The following is an 18060-nucleotide window of genomic DNA, read 5'->3' as shown; positions in this document are numbered from 1 at the left end:
AGCATATATGACGTAATTAATCACGTGGTATATACACACACTGTTTAAATAATTGCTAGAAATTGTCCCTATTTTACGGTGATTATGATTATTTTTTCAGACTCAAAAAGCCGAAACAGCGTCCAAAGTACTAACAGTAGTACAGTTCAAAAATATAAGGAACCTAAAGGTATCATAAACTTTATATGATTAAATATATTGTAACTGTCCTTATAGGTATGTTTGCCCTATATTAGGTGAACAGGTTTTTTTTGAGTGGGTGTTATCTCTGTCTTGAGACGCGAAGAATGTTTATCTTAATGTAAATTAGTTTTATTCACCACTTCCTAACTACACCTTCAAAACATTATAAATGCCCGCATATCAGACAATACAAACAATGCTGTATGCATAGGATATTAAATAATTATTAGCACCCATACGAAATTTGAAAGGGCATTCGATAAATGCTGCGATGCAACAAATTCTAAACGTGTGAACACTGAACATTTGATAAAACATAAACCAAATATTCATGTTCCTAATATAAACACGATATATGATGAATTTAAGCATGTAGAGGAAAGTCAAGGCGAAACGTACCTAATAACTGGAAAGACCGATGTAAAGAGTCTGGTATTATTATGTTTCTCTTTCTACTGAATGGTGACATGGTTGTCTGCCTGTTGGTCCGGCTGTACATTAAAAAGTATTGTGTCAAGCATATCTCCAAAGGTGTATTAGCCACAGGAGTGAAACTTGGAATAGGAATGTTAGGCGGCATAAAATTATACAGTTGTTCATGTTGAGTTATGTGTGTTTTGCCCAAAAACAGCAGTCTGCTTGCTCTTGATTATTTGAAATTATGGCATATAGAGCATGACATCTTGTGCAGCACATATCTCTTAAGGTATGAACCACAGTCATGAAACTTTGCAGAAATGTTTACCAACATGTAAAGTTGTGCACTGGGTGTATAGGGTGAGGCTGCCTCCAGTAAAAGTAGAGTTATGTCTCTTGTCTGAGTTAAAAAGTGCATATACGGCAATTAATCTTGTGTCAATAAACACATGAGCCAGAATCATACAAACTTAAATTGCTAATGTGAAGTTGATTTGGGGTTTTGTTCGTGACTGTGCCCAGCAGATGTATTGTCCTTGTTTCATCGTTTACTTCAACATAACATTTCTTTAAACATACTCCTGTTAAAAGGGAGACGTAATTGTATAATTGTATGAATGAAAACTGTCTAGTTGTAACTGGCATTGTCAACATACTTATTTTTGAAGTTGATGATTTAAACATATCTTAATCCAGTAATTGACATTATACTTTTGAGTGGACAAACCCTTATGTTTACCTTAATGCTTGATCTCCAAATCTTAAGCAAGTCCTGCTATATACAATTAAGAAATTGATCAAGTCCTGAGCGGGTCGGCACAAATGTTCGATATGACATGGCAGTGTGTCTCATGCTGAAAAAATGTTCTAGTATTTTGCCTAGTACAGACTGTAGCATGCATTTGGAGATTTTAACATTACTTGGCACAAATGTTTATTATGAGAAGCGCATGGGTGAAAGTTTTCAGTATTGATACTGAATTCAGTATTTTGGAAAATATTTATGATATATAATGTATTGTAAAAATGACATTTCCCTATGTAAACACCCTATTTTCAGTATTTTGAAAAATTCAAACTTTCACCCATGGAAGCGTTTGTTTTATATTCACCATGAGTAGGTTGCCAACTGAAAAATCTCAGTAAAACAGAATTATTCCACATTTATAAAAAAACAACATTGATTCATAATTCAACATCCTTTCAAAGTTTCATCATTTCTATTCAGCAGCAGGCTTGACATTGTTGCCATTTGCCAACAAAACCCTAGCATATATAGAGCAGATGGACTTACTCTTGACCATCTGAATGCCTAACCATCACTTGTTTATTTTTTCCAAACCCTCTGATGGCTCAAATTAAAAACCTGGACCCTCTGATGGCTCAAATTAAAAACCTGGTTTTAATCGTATTGCAGTGTATCAAGTGTATGTTTATTACTTTTAGCACCATTGTGAGGCAAGCTGATAGCTTATAGAATCAGGCTCATCTTTGCTAAAGGGTTCCAGCCTTTGGTATTTTAGTATTAATGGTCCTTATGATTTGCCACACTTTGTAATTAAAAACAAAAGTACATTTTACAAACCATGAAGAGTACCTTTAAAGGATTATGAGATGATATACCAAGTTGAAATCAAATCCACCTCTTGGGTGAGAGGCAGCCACCTATGCCAATATACCACTCTCACCCCTTAAACTGTACATTGATAGCACAAACTCCCTTAGATATGTTAGAAATCATGATAACAATGTTGTTTATGATTGGGACATGTTTTGCAGGCAAGGTTCCCGCTGGCGATCGCCATTATCACAATGCAGGTCCTAACTCAGGATCAAGACCTTCAAACAATTATGAACAAAATAAGTTGTACAGTAAAGCTGTTACAGGTACGTTTTGTTTCCTCTAGGCCTTATTTTTCAGTTGATGAATTTATGTAGGAAATAACTAGTTTATTGTTGTTAAAGTGATAAGGGTACATTTCAAGCACGCATTCCCTTAGATCTTTTAGAAATCATGATTACAATGTCGTTTATGTTGTAAATCTATGTATTCATCATTATTTTATACAATACAATTTAGGCCTACAAAAAACTTGTATTGCAGGTCACCATAGGGCTGCAGAAAATCTGACTACCGACGACGAATGGCCATCATTAGCTGGTGAGACAATTTGTGTTGATAAATACATTAAATATTTAGAACCTTTTCCTGATGAAATGTTTGCCACTTTGATTGTTTATTTCATTTTGTTACTGAATAATCTTAAGCAAGTCCTGCTATATGGGTGGTTTTCAAAATAATGAGGCTTTTTCTTTTATCTCTCCTAACTTTTATTCCTTTCACTTTTGGAAAGTGTTAGCAGGCACATTATGGGCCAATCAATCTTGTTAAGAAAATTGTTGAGTTTCAAATGAATGGCTCAATCAGCAAAAAAGTTATGTAAGAATATGTTGCTAAATTTGTCCCCTGTGCATACCAAAAAGTGTGACATTTTACATGAAGACCTTTATTCAAATGTGTTTTATTTTTTTTAAATGAATGATATAGTATTTTTTTATTGTTTTTTATGTAACTTAACCCTTTCTCATTTTAAAAAACATACTTCAAATATAAAATATGTATTATCTTAACCAAATTTTAATGTCATATGACGGACCCCCATTCATTTAAAAAAGAAGATAGAATATTCGATTCACATTGAGAACACTACCACTCCATTTAAGCACTATTTATATTAAATTACTATGTTATTTTAATAACTTTAACCTGCCAGCTTTATATAAATAACATAGTTTTATTATTTCATACATTATTTTGTCCGTAACTCAGATGCATGACTTTTTACCCCAAAATGTCCTCTGTGCACCTTTTAGGTTGTTAGTTGTCAGATTTCTATAATTTCTTCAATAAAATGTTATTCTGCTGTATTTCCCAGAAAAGAAAGTTACAACAGATGCAAAAACAGTTTTCAGCCTCTCACATACAGAGATTCGAAGCATCTGCATGGTTTAAAGCAATGTCCCCTGTGCACCCTGTTTTAGCAGATTTCAATAAAATGTCATAAACTAACAAATATGGTGCTATTTCCACATTCTGAGAAATGTGTATGTTATATTTAGGCATCATTTGATATTAATACAAATTAAAACAAACACACTATAAAATGACTAATAATAGCTCGAAAAATACAACCTTTTACTTCGATTGACGTGACCTCGGTGTTTTTGACAAGGACAAACAGAGCGGAACGCATATGTAATAAAACTAACGATTGGCTAAGAAAATGTCCGTTACCTAATGAAATACAGCGGCGCTCTCGCTTTCATGCTGAGCAAGTTGTAACCGAATGTGAACAAAACATAGCTTTATCGCAAACGTAAACATGTGTCCAAATGAAAAAAAATAGGTAAAATGCAAATCTCACTGAAATAAAAGTGGCTTATTTCATCAGGACTTATAAAATTTCCTGACAATAAATGTCCGATTTTGATTTTTTTTTACTGCATGTTTTTTCACTGGAAAAACAGAAATTTCAGCTGGTCATCACCGAAAATTACGGGACATGACCAACTGTCCGACGGACATTCGCATTGACTGGTAGATGACTAGTATTTATTTTAAGATCAGAAGGTCAGGGTTGCCATGATCTTCATTTGAAAAATGATGTTAGATGTGCTCTTAAGCTGAAAAATGGTTTCTGCTCAATAACTAAAGAACACTTATACCCAGGAACTTAATTCATACTTGGTATGCCAGTTGGTCATGACTAGTCAAGATTTTATAGATCATTGATTTTATACAGTATATGTTCCTTATTGAATACTTGATACAAATGCCAATTTTAAGGCTGACAGAGCCTTCTTTAAATTATGGCGGATGTTTTGTCATTATTTTGTCATTATAAACATTTTGTTCACATGAAAATAATTTGTTCAATGTTTGACCATATGATATGTTAAGGAGTCCCCTGAGAGGGATTTAAAAAAACTCGACATTTGCTTTTTACATAATACACAATTCTACATATTAATTTGATTAATGATATTCATTCATTATTTCAAGTATTTCACTGTTTGTAATTATATAAAGAAAATGGAATGATTATAAAGGAAATTAATTTTAGCTTTTTTGTGCAACACTTGGCCCCAATATCACCAAAAAAAAACTCAAGTCATTTCTCAAAACTTTATCATAGCTGATTTAACCACATTAAAGATTATTGTTACTAAAGCACAAAATGTACTTAAAAAATAACTCAATATAGTGTTTTTTGGGGAAGAGTGAGGACAGTATACATTTGGTTTATAGGGACTGTACACCAGATTGGCACCAAAAAAAGTTTTTTTCTGTAATAAAATGTGTTACACTTTCATATCATAATTGTAATAAAGGTACCAAAATGTAAAAAAAAACGGGTTCGAACCCGTGTCGCCAAAATTGTAGTCCAGCGTCCTATCCACTGAGCTACGAAGGCTTACTCCGTTCGAGTGACATATTTAAGCTATATACCTAACTGTAATATCACGTGTTAACATGAACCAGCCAATCACGCATAAGGAATTAATTCCACTAGGTAGATACACCATGTAATCTTTTTTAATGGAAAAATACGAAATAATTGCTCAACTTAAATAAATTGTAAACTAAGTAGTACAGTTAGTAAGTTTCAATGAATTGTAAACATTAATAGCAAGTTTATGACAGTTTTCGACAATTTTCTTTTTTTCTTGCAAATTTAACATCATATAACCAAAAGTCCATGAATGTTGATTTAATTACAAAAACATTTACAAAAACATGTAATAAATTATATTTATATGGCCAGATGATTTGTTGTGTTTTGTGTGTTTCTTTTTCAGAAACTCTGTATCTAAGACTAAGTTTTTTTCTGTTTTAGAGTCCAAGAACTCAGAGCAGAAACATTTGCCCAACACAAATGTTCACACCAAGGTAATTATAAGCATGAAAAAGTGTTTCAGTAAGGTTTAATGCAGTTATTTTTTTCTTGAAATTGACTGCCTTTGAAAGCTGTTTTCCCCAGCAAGAAAGTGTCCAATTTCCCAATGTTTTTAACACCATTTCTGTGAATATGTACAAAAACAATGTATTTCTTGAAAACAAATGAGATCCTTACAAAACCAGCTCTAACACAGTATATTAAAAGAGTAAAAACTAGAGCCCTGCATAAAATTGTCTGTCCTATAGTAATCACTCTGTCCTTATGTCTGTCCATCCACAATTTTAGCTCACCTGAGCACAAAGTGCCCTATGTCCGTCGTCCGTCGCCAACAATTTGATAAAATCTTGGACAAGTTCGATATTGGGTCATCTGGGTTTAAAAACTAGGTCACCAGGTCAAATTAAAGGAAAAGCTTGTTAACACTTTAAGGGATCTCATTTATGACTGTATCTTCATGAAACTTAGTCAGAATGTATTTATTGATTATCTCTAGGCCAAGTATGAATCTGGGTCATGTGCGGTCAAAAACTAGGTAACCAGGTCAGAATGTTAATATTAATAATCTTTAGGTCAAGTTCGAATCTGGGTCATGTGCGGTTAGAAACTAGGTCACTAGGTCAAATCATAGGGAAAGTTTGTTAGCACTCTAGAGGTCACATTTATGACTGTATGTTCATGAAACTTAGTCAGAATGTATTTATTGATTATCTCTAGGCCAAGTTCGAATCTGGGTCATGTGCGGTCAAAAACTAGGTAACCAGGTCAAATCTAAGGAAAAGCTTGTTAACACTCTAGAGGTCACATTTATGACTGTATCTTCATGAAAATTGGTCAGAATGTTTATATTAATAATAACTTTATGTCAAGTTTAAATCTGGGTCATGTGCGGTTAGAAACTAGGTCACTAGGTCTAATCATAGGAAAAGCTTGTTAGCACTGTAGAGGTCACATTTATGAATGTATGTTCATGAAACTTAGTCAGAATGTTTATATTTATTAGCTCTAGGATAAATTCGAATCTGGGTCATGTGCGCTCAAAAACAAGGTCACCAGGTCAAATTTAAGGAAAGGTTGTTAACACCCTAGAGGTCACATTTATAACGGTATCTTCATGAAAGTTGGTCAGAATGTTTAAATTAATAATCTATACGTCAAGTTTGAATCCGGGTTATGTGTGGTCTAAAACTAGGTAATTAGGTTAAATCATAGGAAAAGCAAGTTAACACACCAAAAGACACATTTATGACCATATGATCATGGATCTTGATCAGAATGTTATTCTTGATGATGTTTAGGTAGAGTTTGAAACTGGATAATCAGAGGTCAAAAACCAGGCCACTAGGTCAAATCATAGAAAAACTTGAATTGGATCAGGTGAGCGATACAGGGCCTTCAGGGCCCTCTTGTTTAATGGAAAAATACGAAATAACTGCGAAAAATAAATTAATTGTAAACTGTGGTACTTCAGTTAGTTTTAATGCATTGAACACTTCGATACCAAGTTTATGTCGACAATTTTATTTTTTTTATCCCTATTTCATCATACAGTGTATAGCCCCTTTAAAAACCCTTCTAGTTATTATGTTCAAACTTTCTAAACTTGCTCACAGTAATGATACACTCTTATACATCATTTAAATATGTGTCACCTCAACATGAATTGATGTACTGGTAACATGAATATCTTTTTTTAAGTCATGTTTATGACGATCGACAGATAGATTCATGGTTATGTACTTTATTACTGAATAATGGCTTGAAATTGCACCCCTTATCAAACATGCTACAATTCTGGGCGCTTTTGACTCCTGTGATGGCTCTAGTTTAATGGATATTCAGAAACACCAGGCTCAGTGAAGATATTTTGTGAACTAATTCAACTTTTTATGGACATTATTCTTTAGTTTGTTAAAATATTCACATTTATTTATATTTAAAAAAAATAATTGTAAAACTGTTAGTAAAATATATTTTGTTGTTGTTGAAAGTGTGTTGCTGGTTTCTCTATAAATGTGTCGTTTAGTGGATATGTGGATGATCTTCTGTTCCAACTCTGCATGTGCTGACCTTTTACCTTTGGAAAACAAAATAACAGAAGCATGCATGCATATATACAAAGTATACATTATTCAGAGTACAAATTTATGCCATAAATGTGACAGACTTAATATAGACCAAAACTGTGAAAACATGCAATTTGAAAGAATCCATAAAAGAATGCAAATTTAAAGTGCTAAATTATTCAAAACGGAAAAATGTTAATTTCATATTTTTACTGTTTGAAGTTCTCAAACGAAATTCTATACACCACAAGAAAGCCAATATCTAAAAGTAAGTGTATATGGAATTATTGTTACACTGCACTTGTTTTTAGGGCGCCACTGATTATCTGTCCACTTCTGGTGCGAATTGGAATGGAGCTTCAGCGCGTGGTGACGCAAATTTAGTACACTCTCGTGGAGAACGTTTAGGTTCAGACCGTGCAGATACTATAAATGGTAGGTAATATTTTGTACAAAATAATAGTGATCATGTTGTCCATCGTCGTCACACTTTCATTCTGCTCTTTGACATATATTTTTGGTATCCAGTCTTCACCAAACTGGGTAAGAATGTAAATGGATAGCCAGCTTGATCCTATAATTTACTCTAAAGCTATAGCCCTTGAATTAGAAATGATTTACTTTGTCCACTCTCTAAATTGCATTTCTTATTCAATCTTTACCAGATTAAGTTTCATACTTAATTATACCCCCACAAACAAAGTTTGAGGGGGTATATAGGAGTGAGCTTGTCGGTCTGTCGGTCTGTCGGTTTCATGGTTTCCGGACGATAACTCATGAAAGGCTAGACAGATTTGAACAATTTTTGGTACACAGGTGTAACATCAGAAGATACAGGTCAAGTTCGATATTGGGGCTGGTTGGGCCAAGGTCAAGGTCACTGTTACTAAAAATAGAAAAACGGTTTCCGGACGATAACTCATGAAAGGCTTGACAGATTTGAAAATTTTTTGGTACACAGGTGTAACATCAGAAGATACAGGTCAAGTTCGATATTGGGGCTGGTGGGGCCAAGGTCAAGGTCACTGTTACTAAAAATAGAAAAACGGTTTCCGGACAATAACTCATGAAAGGCTTGACAGATTTGAAAAAAATTTGGTACACAGGTGTAACATCAGAAGATACAGGTCAAGTTCGATATTGGGGCTGGTTGGGCCAAGGTCAAGGTCACTGTTACTAAAAATAGAAAAACGGTTTCCGGACGATAACTCATGAAAGGCTTGACAGATTTGAAAATTTTTTGGTACACAGGGGTAACATCAGAAGATACAGGTCAAGTTCGATATTGGGGCTGGTGGGGCCAAGGTCAAGGTCACTGTTACTAAAAATAGAAAAACGGTTTCCGGACGATAACTCATGAAAGGCTTGACAGATTTGAAAAAAATTGAAGCCCAAGTATGTACTTGTAAAATTTGATGATGATCGTGTTGGAAGAAAAGCTCGTGAATGCTCTAGATGTCTTATTCCAGAAGAGATCAGCTAGAGCATCAGCTAGTTTTTCTTGTCAGCAGTGTAACTTCTAAATTACTCAACAGATTTAAATAAAACAATACATGCATGATAAAAGAAGATGCAGTGTGCAGTAACCTTGGAGTTATGGCCTCTTTTCAAAGGAATGGTTTGCCATTCCTGTGTCCAGGCGGCATTTGGGGGTATTCGTCACTCCTGTGACAGCTCTAGTTTTCATATTTTTTTGACTGATTTGTATTAATAGTAGGGATGGCAACGAGTTGTAAAATTGCTACTCAAGTACTCTGACAATCTTTCGATTGAGTACCTGGGTACTCAATTACTCGGATAACTTATATTGGTTTTGGGGAAAGACAAACATGTGTTGTTTTATGCTTTTAAGATGCCTTTTCATTTCAGTTTATACATAAATATTTACTAAAATAAAAATGGAAAGTAAAAATAGGATCATATTCAAAGGTCTAGATGAGCGAGACTACACTCAATAATGAACAAAATTCAGAAATGCAATGAAGATAAATTATTTATAAATTTGTTTTGTTGTTTACTCTATGAAATAATATTTAAACTGACCGTTTTCCATAGGGAAATATTGTTGTTTACCTCATTAATATACATAATTCCTGAATTAAGATATCAACCAATCAATTGTGATAATCATTGCAAAGAATATGCCCATTCAGGAATCATTGCGGCTACAACACTGTGTACTCTGTTTATATTTTTCGCGATGGGTGGCAATTCATAAGAGGGCTCTAGAGCCATCATAGCTGATTTAGATGTTCATTGATACAAGCTTAATTCAAATGAGATTCTCATTGAGTTCTGCGGCATTTTTAACAAATCGTAATTAATAACTGCGGCCGGTGTGAAGCGTTCAGACGACAAAAAGTGAAACAGTATAATGACTTATTTGCTTAAGGCTTCTACAGTGGGTCAATATTCAACTGACTATCTTAATTAGTAAAATATATCAAGATTTATAATCAGGACTATAAAGTTGATATAGACTACGAATATTTCATTACTGAGAATTAAAATGACGTAAGCGGCGCACTCAGCTCTCAGACTCTTTAGTTTATCAAGTGTGTCCCTGTTGATATCTGCTATATGACTAGGCTAATTAATTTGGAATTTTAATGCTTTTGCGGATTTACAATGACAATTGCATTTATCTTTAAAACCGTTTTTAACCAGCAATGCTTCTTTATTACAATTTAAAATGAACAGTTTGGTAATCAGCAAACGGATATATCATGTAATGATCAACGGAGACATAGCATATTGCCATGCGAAAATATGGACCGATTTTAACACTCAATCAAGATACTTGCAAGCACATTATTAACACATAGTTTGTGTCTTCTGCGACCTACTAATACATGTGATTGGACCGATTGCAAGGGTCTGCTAATTAACAGATAGGCTGTAGAGTGTTCAGCGTAAAAATAAGAGGGATCGTAAATTTTCTTCTTCGAAACGCGCCAGATCTGATACTTAGTATGTAAATCGTGTATCTGGTGAAATTCATAATTTAAAAAAAAAAAATGAGTACTAGAGTAGCGATTTATTTATCGTGTACTCCGAAGAGTGAGTATTCAGGTACTCGTTGCCATCTCTTATTAACAGCTAAATTTCACAATTAACTCGAGAGATCTAAATGGCCCGGTATGTCAAAAACTAAAGTTTATATAAGTTGGGATCACAATTATAATGGCTTTATTTTTTATGGAGTTATGATGGCCCATGTTAAACTTAGAACTTGCAAAAAACAAGGATGTTTATTTGTAATGCCAATCACAAGTGTAGTTTCCACTGTGACGTAAATAGCACGAGGCTAATAATGGAAATTCCCCCAAAATCATTGATGCGTATAGCATCAAATAGATTACATCAATTCAATTTAGCATTAAAATTAATAATTTAATAAAAGATTATAATTATTTAAGATTAAATTTTTAGCTCTACTGGCCAAAGGCCAGAAGAGCTTATGCGATGGTAATGTGTACGTAGTATGTGCATCCGTGCAGTCGTGCGTTCGTGCGTCTGTAAACAATTGCTTGTGAACACGATGCAGTCTTCAGTTTTGATTGTATCTCGATGAAACTTGTACAGTATTTAGATATCCATTAGAGCTGGGTTCCTTTCGAAAACCAGCCAGATCCGCCCAGGAATGCCTAGATTATGGGCCATGAAAGTTTTAAAGAAATGCTCTCTATTTTTAGCCAGGTCTGCATGAGCGAATTCTATTTTTAGCCAAGTTTACATGTACATGTAAATTCAAGTCTAGAGTTAAGGGAGACAATTTGCAAGTCTAGGATTTTGAGAGACAATTTGCTTTTTGCTTCTGCAGCTGATTTTGTGAATTACTCTGCCTTGTTCTTGTTGAAAGCCCAAAAGGCCATTTTTTAGCTTTAAGTTCTGTAGTTTGTGCATTCATCTTAACAAAATTGGTTGTGAATGTTTAAGTTATGCACCTGGTGTCATTACTGGCCACACCCAGGGTTCACAGGTTTGGTAAACATAAATCTGGAAAGGTTTGAAAATCTTTTTGTGTGTTCGTGCATCCATCTCAGCACAATTGATTGTGAATGTTTGTTCAAATTGATCAATGTTGTCCTAGGATGCCCTTGACTTTGACCTTTTGACCAACTTTTTTTAACTTTTAAAACTACAGAAATTTTTACTATGAGTACAGTTTTGAAAGCATTTTTTTTTTTGTCAGATGACTTTTACTTGGCACATATTAAAATAGTTCATGGAACTAATCTCCTTACAATACTTTCTGGGCTCAGATGTTGAACGTGCTACGTTTTCAGGTAAGCCAAACACAAAACATACACCATATGTCTGTTGCCTTTTACCCATACATACATGCTCTGGATTGATATGACCACAAAAGCCATGCCAGTAGAGCATAGGCCCTTTTGGGCCTCTTGTTATTAAAAAGAATGGAAATAATGCACCAGTCAATTGTAACCTCGCCCCCCGGTCAGGGGAATAGCCGGGACTTTGACTTTCTGTCCAGCAAACCCCGGGTAAAATCCCCGCCCTGTTGGGGACAAACTGATAGTTAAACCCAGGCCAAATGCCCCCGCACCCCAGAGAATCTATATAAGGCCAAATCTCTGCTAAATTTGGCGCTATGACAAAACCACCACGGTCAATTTACCTGGTTACAGTTGATGTGTACATAATATGTACTACCTGGTCGAATTCAATGAAACTTCACAGGAAGCTTCCTTGTGTGTCTCTCTACAAGAATACAACAAGGGGTCACGATTAATCATCAACAACAACAAAATGGCATCTTCTGTTTTGCTTTTAAAAACATCTCCTCTAAATCTACCAGTTCAAATTCAATGAAACTTTACAGGAAGCTTCATTGGGTAACCTCTTACAAAACTACAACAAGGTGTCCTGATTAACAACAACAACAACAATCTTGCCAACTTCCTGTTTTGCTTTAAAAACTTCTTCTCTGAAACTATCGGGTCAAATTCACTTTACAGGAAGCCTCATTGCATGACCCTCTACAAAAATACAACAAGGCATTGAGATTTATCAACAACAACAACAACAAAATGACAGACAGTTTTGCTTTAAAAAAAAATCTTTGAAACTACCAGGCCAAATTCAATGAAACTTTACAGGTAGCTTCATTGCATGACCCTTTACAAATATAAAACAAGGCATCGTCATTAGTAAAGATATGATTAAATTGCAACATTTTTAGCTCTACTGGCCAAAGGTCAGTAGAGCTTATGGGATGGTAATGTGTATGTCGTATGTGCATCTGTGCGTCAGTGCGTCTGTAAACAATTGCTTTTGGACACGATACAGTCTTTTTGATTGTATCTTGATGAAACTTGTACAGTATTTAAATATTCTTCAGAGCTTGGTTCCTTTCGAAAACCAGCCAGATCCGCCCATGCATGCCCAGATTATGGGCCTTGAAAGTTTAAAAAAAAATTAAGCTAAGTCTATTTTTAGCCAAATCTACATGAGCGAAGTCTATTTTTAGCCAAGTTTACAAGTAAAGACAAGTCTAGGATTAAAGAGACAACTTGCTTTTTGGGTCTGCAGTTGATTTTGTGAATTACTCTGCCTTATTCTTGTTGAAAGGCCAAAGGCCATTTTTAGCTCTATTGGCCAAAGATAGAAGTGTCTGTCGTTCACGCATCCATCTAAACATAATTGCTTGTGAATGTTTGTACAAATTAATTTAATTATGCCCCTGGGGTCATTCCTGGCCACGCCCCCAGGTTCACAGGTTTTGTATACTTAAATTGGGAAATGTTTTCAAATCTTTTTGTGTGATCATGCATCCATCTAAACACAATTGTTTGTGAATGTTTGTTCAAATTATGCCCCTGGTGTCATAACTGGCCATGCCCCTGGATTCACAGGTTTGGTATACTTAAATTGGGAAATGTCTGAAACAGCTATGCAGACCATTGCTATTTTGAATAAGGTATAATTAAGTGGTCCGCTACCATGGTTGTTCAAATTATGCCCCTGGGGTCAAAACTGGCCCAGCCCCGGGGGCCACAAGTTTCCTAGAGATATCAAAATTACAGTTTAAAGGTGTTGTTTGATATTTAGCTCTATTGGCCAAAGGCCATATTTAGCTTTATTGGCCAAAGACCAGAAGTGTCTGTCATTCACGCAACCATCTAAACACAATTGCTTGTGAATGTTTGTTCAAATTATGCCCCTTGGGTCATAACTGGCCACGCCCCCAGGTTCACAGGTTTGGTATACTCAAATTGAGAAATGTTTGAAAATCTTAGTGTGTGTGTGTGTGCAGCTCTCTTAACACAATTGATTGTGAATGTTTGTTCAAATTATGCCCCTGGGGTCATTACTGGCCAGACCCCTGGTTTCACAGGTTTGGTATACTTAAATTTGGAAAAGTTTGAAAATCTTTTTGTCTGAAACAGCTATGAAGACCCTTGCTATTTGAATAAGGCATAATTTAGTGGTCTGCTACCATGGTTGTTCAAATTATGCCCCTGGGTTCAAAACTGGCACTGCCCCGGGGGTCAGAAGTTTCCTATAGACTTATTTAAGAAATCTTTTCAAAATCTATTTGTTTCAATCCACCAGGCTCATACCTTTGATTTTTGTTTTGGAGCATCATATGATGACCATCTAGCAAAACAGTTGACATTTGGCAGCTAGCGCCAAAGCTGGCCCCCACCCCTTCTTTTGACCTCTTTTTTTATTTTTAAAGCTACAGCAATGAAAATTGGACCATGTGAACAGTTTTGAAAATGAGCATCAATGTTGTCCTCGGATGACCTTGACTTTGGCCAACCTTATTTTTTTCACACAGTTGTTCAGGGCAATCACATAATGAGGTTAGTTATTTCCATATCATCATTTATACAAATAATGGCTGCTGAATGAATATGGAACTGAAGTTATAGGGCAGGTTTGGATATATATCAATAACTTCTATACCCTTCATTCAATTGACCTAATAATTCACACAAATAATGACAACCATATGACAATAAGCTGAAATAACTTCCTTTTAACCCTAAATACAAGTTATGGCCCTTGATTGCATTTTGTTTTTTAAATTTTCTTTATATTGCTTTTGAGAGGCACATTTTTATATTCTTAACCAGGTTTTCACAAAGGAGACACAAGTTATTAGAATGACATTGTTCGTGCAGGCTGGTTGGAAGGCCACATTAAAGTCACCTTATATATTGAATAATTATATGCAAGTTTTTTTTATGTCTTCTTTCAAAACATAATATTACAATGATGACCTCGCACAATTAGTAAGTGATGTTGACCACACAAATCCAGCCAGTAGAGCATAGACCCTCATGGGCCTCTTGTTATTAATGCTTTATTACAGAGTTGTGGCCCTTTGCTTAGGTGAGCTTTACAGGGCCATCATGGCCTTCTTGTTTGTGCTACACCTGGAATAGAAAATCTTCCAACAAGGTGTGAAAGTGTTTTAAGTGAATGATTCATTTTGAAGCAGCTGAATGACAAGTTATGCTAGTTTCTAAGGTATTGCACAAAAAATAAATAATCTTTTTCAGTTGGCCTTCGGCAGAACTGTGCATTTTGTTCCATGGGCTATGACCTGGACCCGGCTAAAGCAAAGGAAATTGATAACTACCAAATGCGATGCATACTGATGGACTTCCAACAACATGTCCATGGTGCAGAAATAAATAAATATTTAGCATCATACTCAGCACTAACATCAAACTGGAAGGATATTGTTGGTAAGGACCTGGTTAATGCTTTTCAGAGGTCAGGGAATAGGGAACCGTATTCTGATGATGCGTCTGGTTTTTTTAGCTTCTGCAAAAACGTCTTTAGTCATTTACTGGAGAAAATAGCAATCTATTGGAAGGAAGGCAATAAAATGTTCATTGACGAATTAAACAAGCGCGATATTGCCAATAATGTAGATTTTATGAAATTCATAAAAAGCAAGTTTCCAGATCTGCAATCTCATCTCGTGTCTGCGATTTATGCGATCGAACAGAAGAAGATTAAAAAATAAAGTCAAAGTAATATTTTCCATTTGTGCTTTCTTTTCCAAATCTGTACCATGGCAGTGGGGAACATCATTTCGAATGATAGCATTGTTATTATTATCAATTATGTATTGACTATTGAATATTAATGACCTAAATTTTCGTGTTTGTAAGTTTCATTGTTATTTATGTTTGAATTGGATAGTAATGATTGCAAGCGTGTTTGAAAGTGTGCGTTGATATTATATAAATATTGTCAACATGGGGGAAATACTGTTATCCGAGGCGAAGCCGATGGTAACAGTATTTACCCAAATGTTGACAATTTGTACTGTCACACTGGAAGCCATGCAATATTTATTTTATTATACTGAACACAGTTACATATTCATATATAACTATTTTTTACCATTACACAAGTTTAATCAATTTATTCTGAAATTATTGTTTGTTTACATTAGCTGTCATTTTGTTGCAAATGTCGTTCAGAAATAATGCAAACACCGGTTGTAACCAGATTTACAACACATTTTAATAAGCGCTCAGACTTGGGAAACCAAAAAATGCCTATTTTTAGACGCGCATGCTATGTGACAGTATCATGTCAACCGGTCAAAACGGTACTGTCAGTGTGTGACAGTACGAAATTGCCCATGATGGGTATATGAGAAATCAACATGGGCAGGTCACGTGAGGTATAATATATCATTTTATTCATTTATTGTAATTGGTGGTCATGTTTTTTTATGTTTTTCTATTAATGATTCAAAATCACATGGCACAAATCCTGCCAACATTGAACTCAAGTGTTGATGATCGTGCTTCTGACATAACCAACTCGTTATTAAAAATAATAATAATTGAAGAGTAAAAATTCCAATTTTTTTTCTTTTTCCAATTTTGTAACCTAGGTTTTTGAGGATCATACAACGCTTCCAATGAAAGGCAAAGCCTTGTTTTTTTATATATTATTATTAAATGCAGTCTATTGATGTGCCATCCATGACCTACATAACATTCCTGTGTTTGTATGTTTCATAGTTTTTAGTTTATGTTGGAATGCAATAGTTCTTACGGCAAGCTTCTTATAATGTTAGAAAAGAATTCATTGATTTATCAGTTCATTCATTTTACATCTTTGACATTGTAATTGTTAGTCATGTTTTTTTCATGTTTTTTTCATTATGTTTCATTGTTTTTTATATAAAATATTATGCATATATAGAGTAACTTTTTAGGTGTGAAATGTACTGTAACCAGAACTATTATGCAACAAGTTTTTCAAGTTAGTCTGATACATGTGATTATCTTAAAGGTAAACCATCCATCATTAGGATGCAAATATATGTTAGTGCATTTTAGATTATTTTTATTTTTAATTTATATTGATGAACCATATATTATTTTTGCGTGGATTACATTTTTTGAATAACACCATAATGACTTTTTTATTATGATTTTATATATTATTGAAAGGTAATTAAACAACATTTAACTATGATTAGATAGCAGTTTTATTTAGTTGTTCCTTAAATGACAGATCTATATAAAAAAACTCTTAGTGTAAACTTAAAAACAAATTTCAAACTTAACATTTTATCACTTTAAAATAAAACTTTACCAGTAGATTATTTTTTACATCAATGATGGATGGATTACCTCAAAACCATTTCTATATTAAACTAGTTTAATTTGTATGTTCCAATCAGTTACAAACTTTAGTTGGATGTTCCATGAAGCATATGTACCTGTATTTTGCTGTAATAGACAATTTTATTTCCATAAAGAAAATCATAAAATAAATCATTGTACATTATATAAACACTCTTTGTTGTTAACTTGTGCTAACTGTACCACCAGAGAGAGATCTACATATTTATAGGAGTTGCGAACGTCACATTTCGGAAGGTTACATCACAAATTATTGTGATGCATGTAGCTCCAAAGGTATTGTACCTCCACACATGAAACATAGGAATGTTGGTCAGTATGGGCAATTGTGTTCCTGCAATGAGTCTGACATTTCACTTTGTCGCTCAAAAGTAAAAATATTGTGTCACATGTGGCTCTAAGAGTGTTGTAACTATACTTATGAATTTTAATAGGAATGTTGGTTAACATGGGAAATTGTGCATCGCAGATTTGTTTGACATTTCACTTGTTCTTACAAAAGTCATGTTAAAAATGCACTGAAAAATCTTTAGGCTGACATAACTTAAACTGGCTGAATGGTGTTGTTTTTTTTAAAATGCACATGCTCATGTTGTTGAATCTCAATTATGAAACTTAACTATTCCTGTCCAGGTGGCGTTTTTGGCCTAGGGGTCATAACTTTTAAGTTCATTTTATAAGCTGAAATAAAACACCCTTGAGTCCACATGTCCTTGATAAGAAGTTAGTACTGTGTCCATTTTTAGGGGCCAGTAAAATGTACCATATTGGTGCTCGAACGTA

The 18060-nt window shown here is 34.4% G+C and overlaps 1 protein-coding gene across 1 annotated transcript in view; it reads left to right on the top strand.

Annotated features, from left to right (window-relative positions):
- Positions 1 to 17402, top strand: part of LOC128233828 (J domain-containing protein DDB_G0295729-like) — a 51978-nt gene extending 34576 nt beyond the window's left edge. Inside the window, exons 7-12 of the mRNA XM_052947684.1 lie at positions 101 to 169; positions 2380 to 2487; positions 2705 to 2761; positions 5499 to 5551; positions 7936 to 8059; positions 15160 to 17402. Of these exons, the coding sequence (XP_052803644.1) occupies positions 101 to 169; positions 2380 to 2487; positions 2705 to 2761; positions 5499 to 5551; positions 7936 to 8059; positions 15160 to 15632 (884 nt within the window). The 3' untranslated portion in view covers positions 15633 to 17402. The remainder of the gene's footprint in view (positions 1 to 100; positions 170 to 2379; positions 2488 to 2704; positions 2762 to 5498; positions 5552 to 7935; positions 8060 to 15159) is intronic.
- The last annotated feature ends 658 nt before the right edge of the window (positions 17403 to 18060 follow it).

Source organism: Mya arenaria, chromosome 5, assembly GCF_026914265.1.
Source record: "Mya arenaria isolate MELC-2E11 chromosome 5, ASM2691426v1".
NCBI classification, from domain to species: Eukaryota; Metazoa; Mollusca; class Bivalvia; order Myida; family Myidae; genus Mya; species Mya arenaria.
This window is presented reverse-complemented; position numbering and strand designations above follow the sequence as displayed.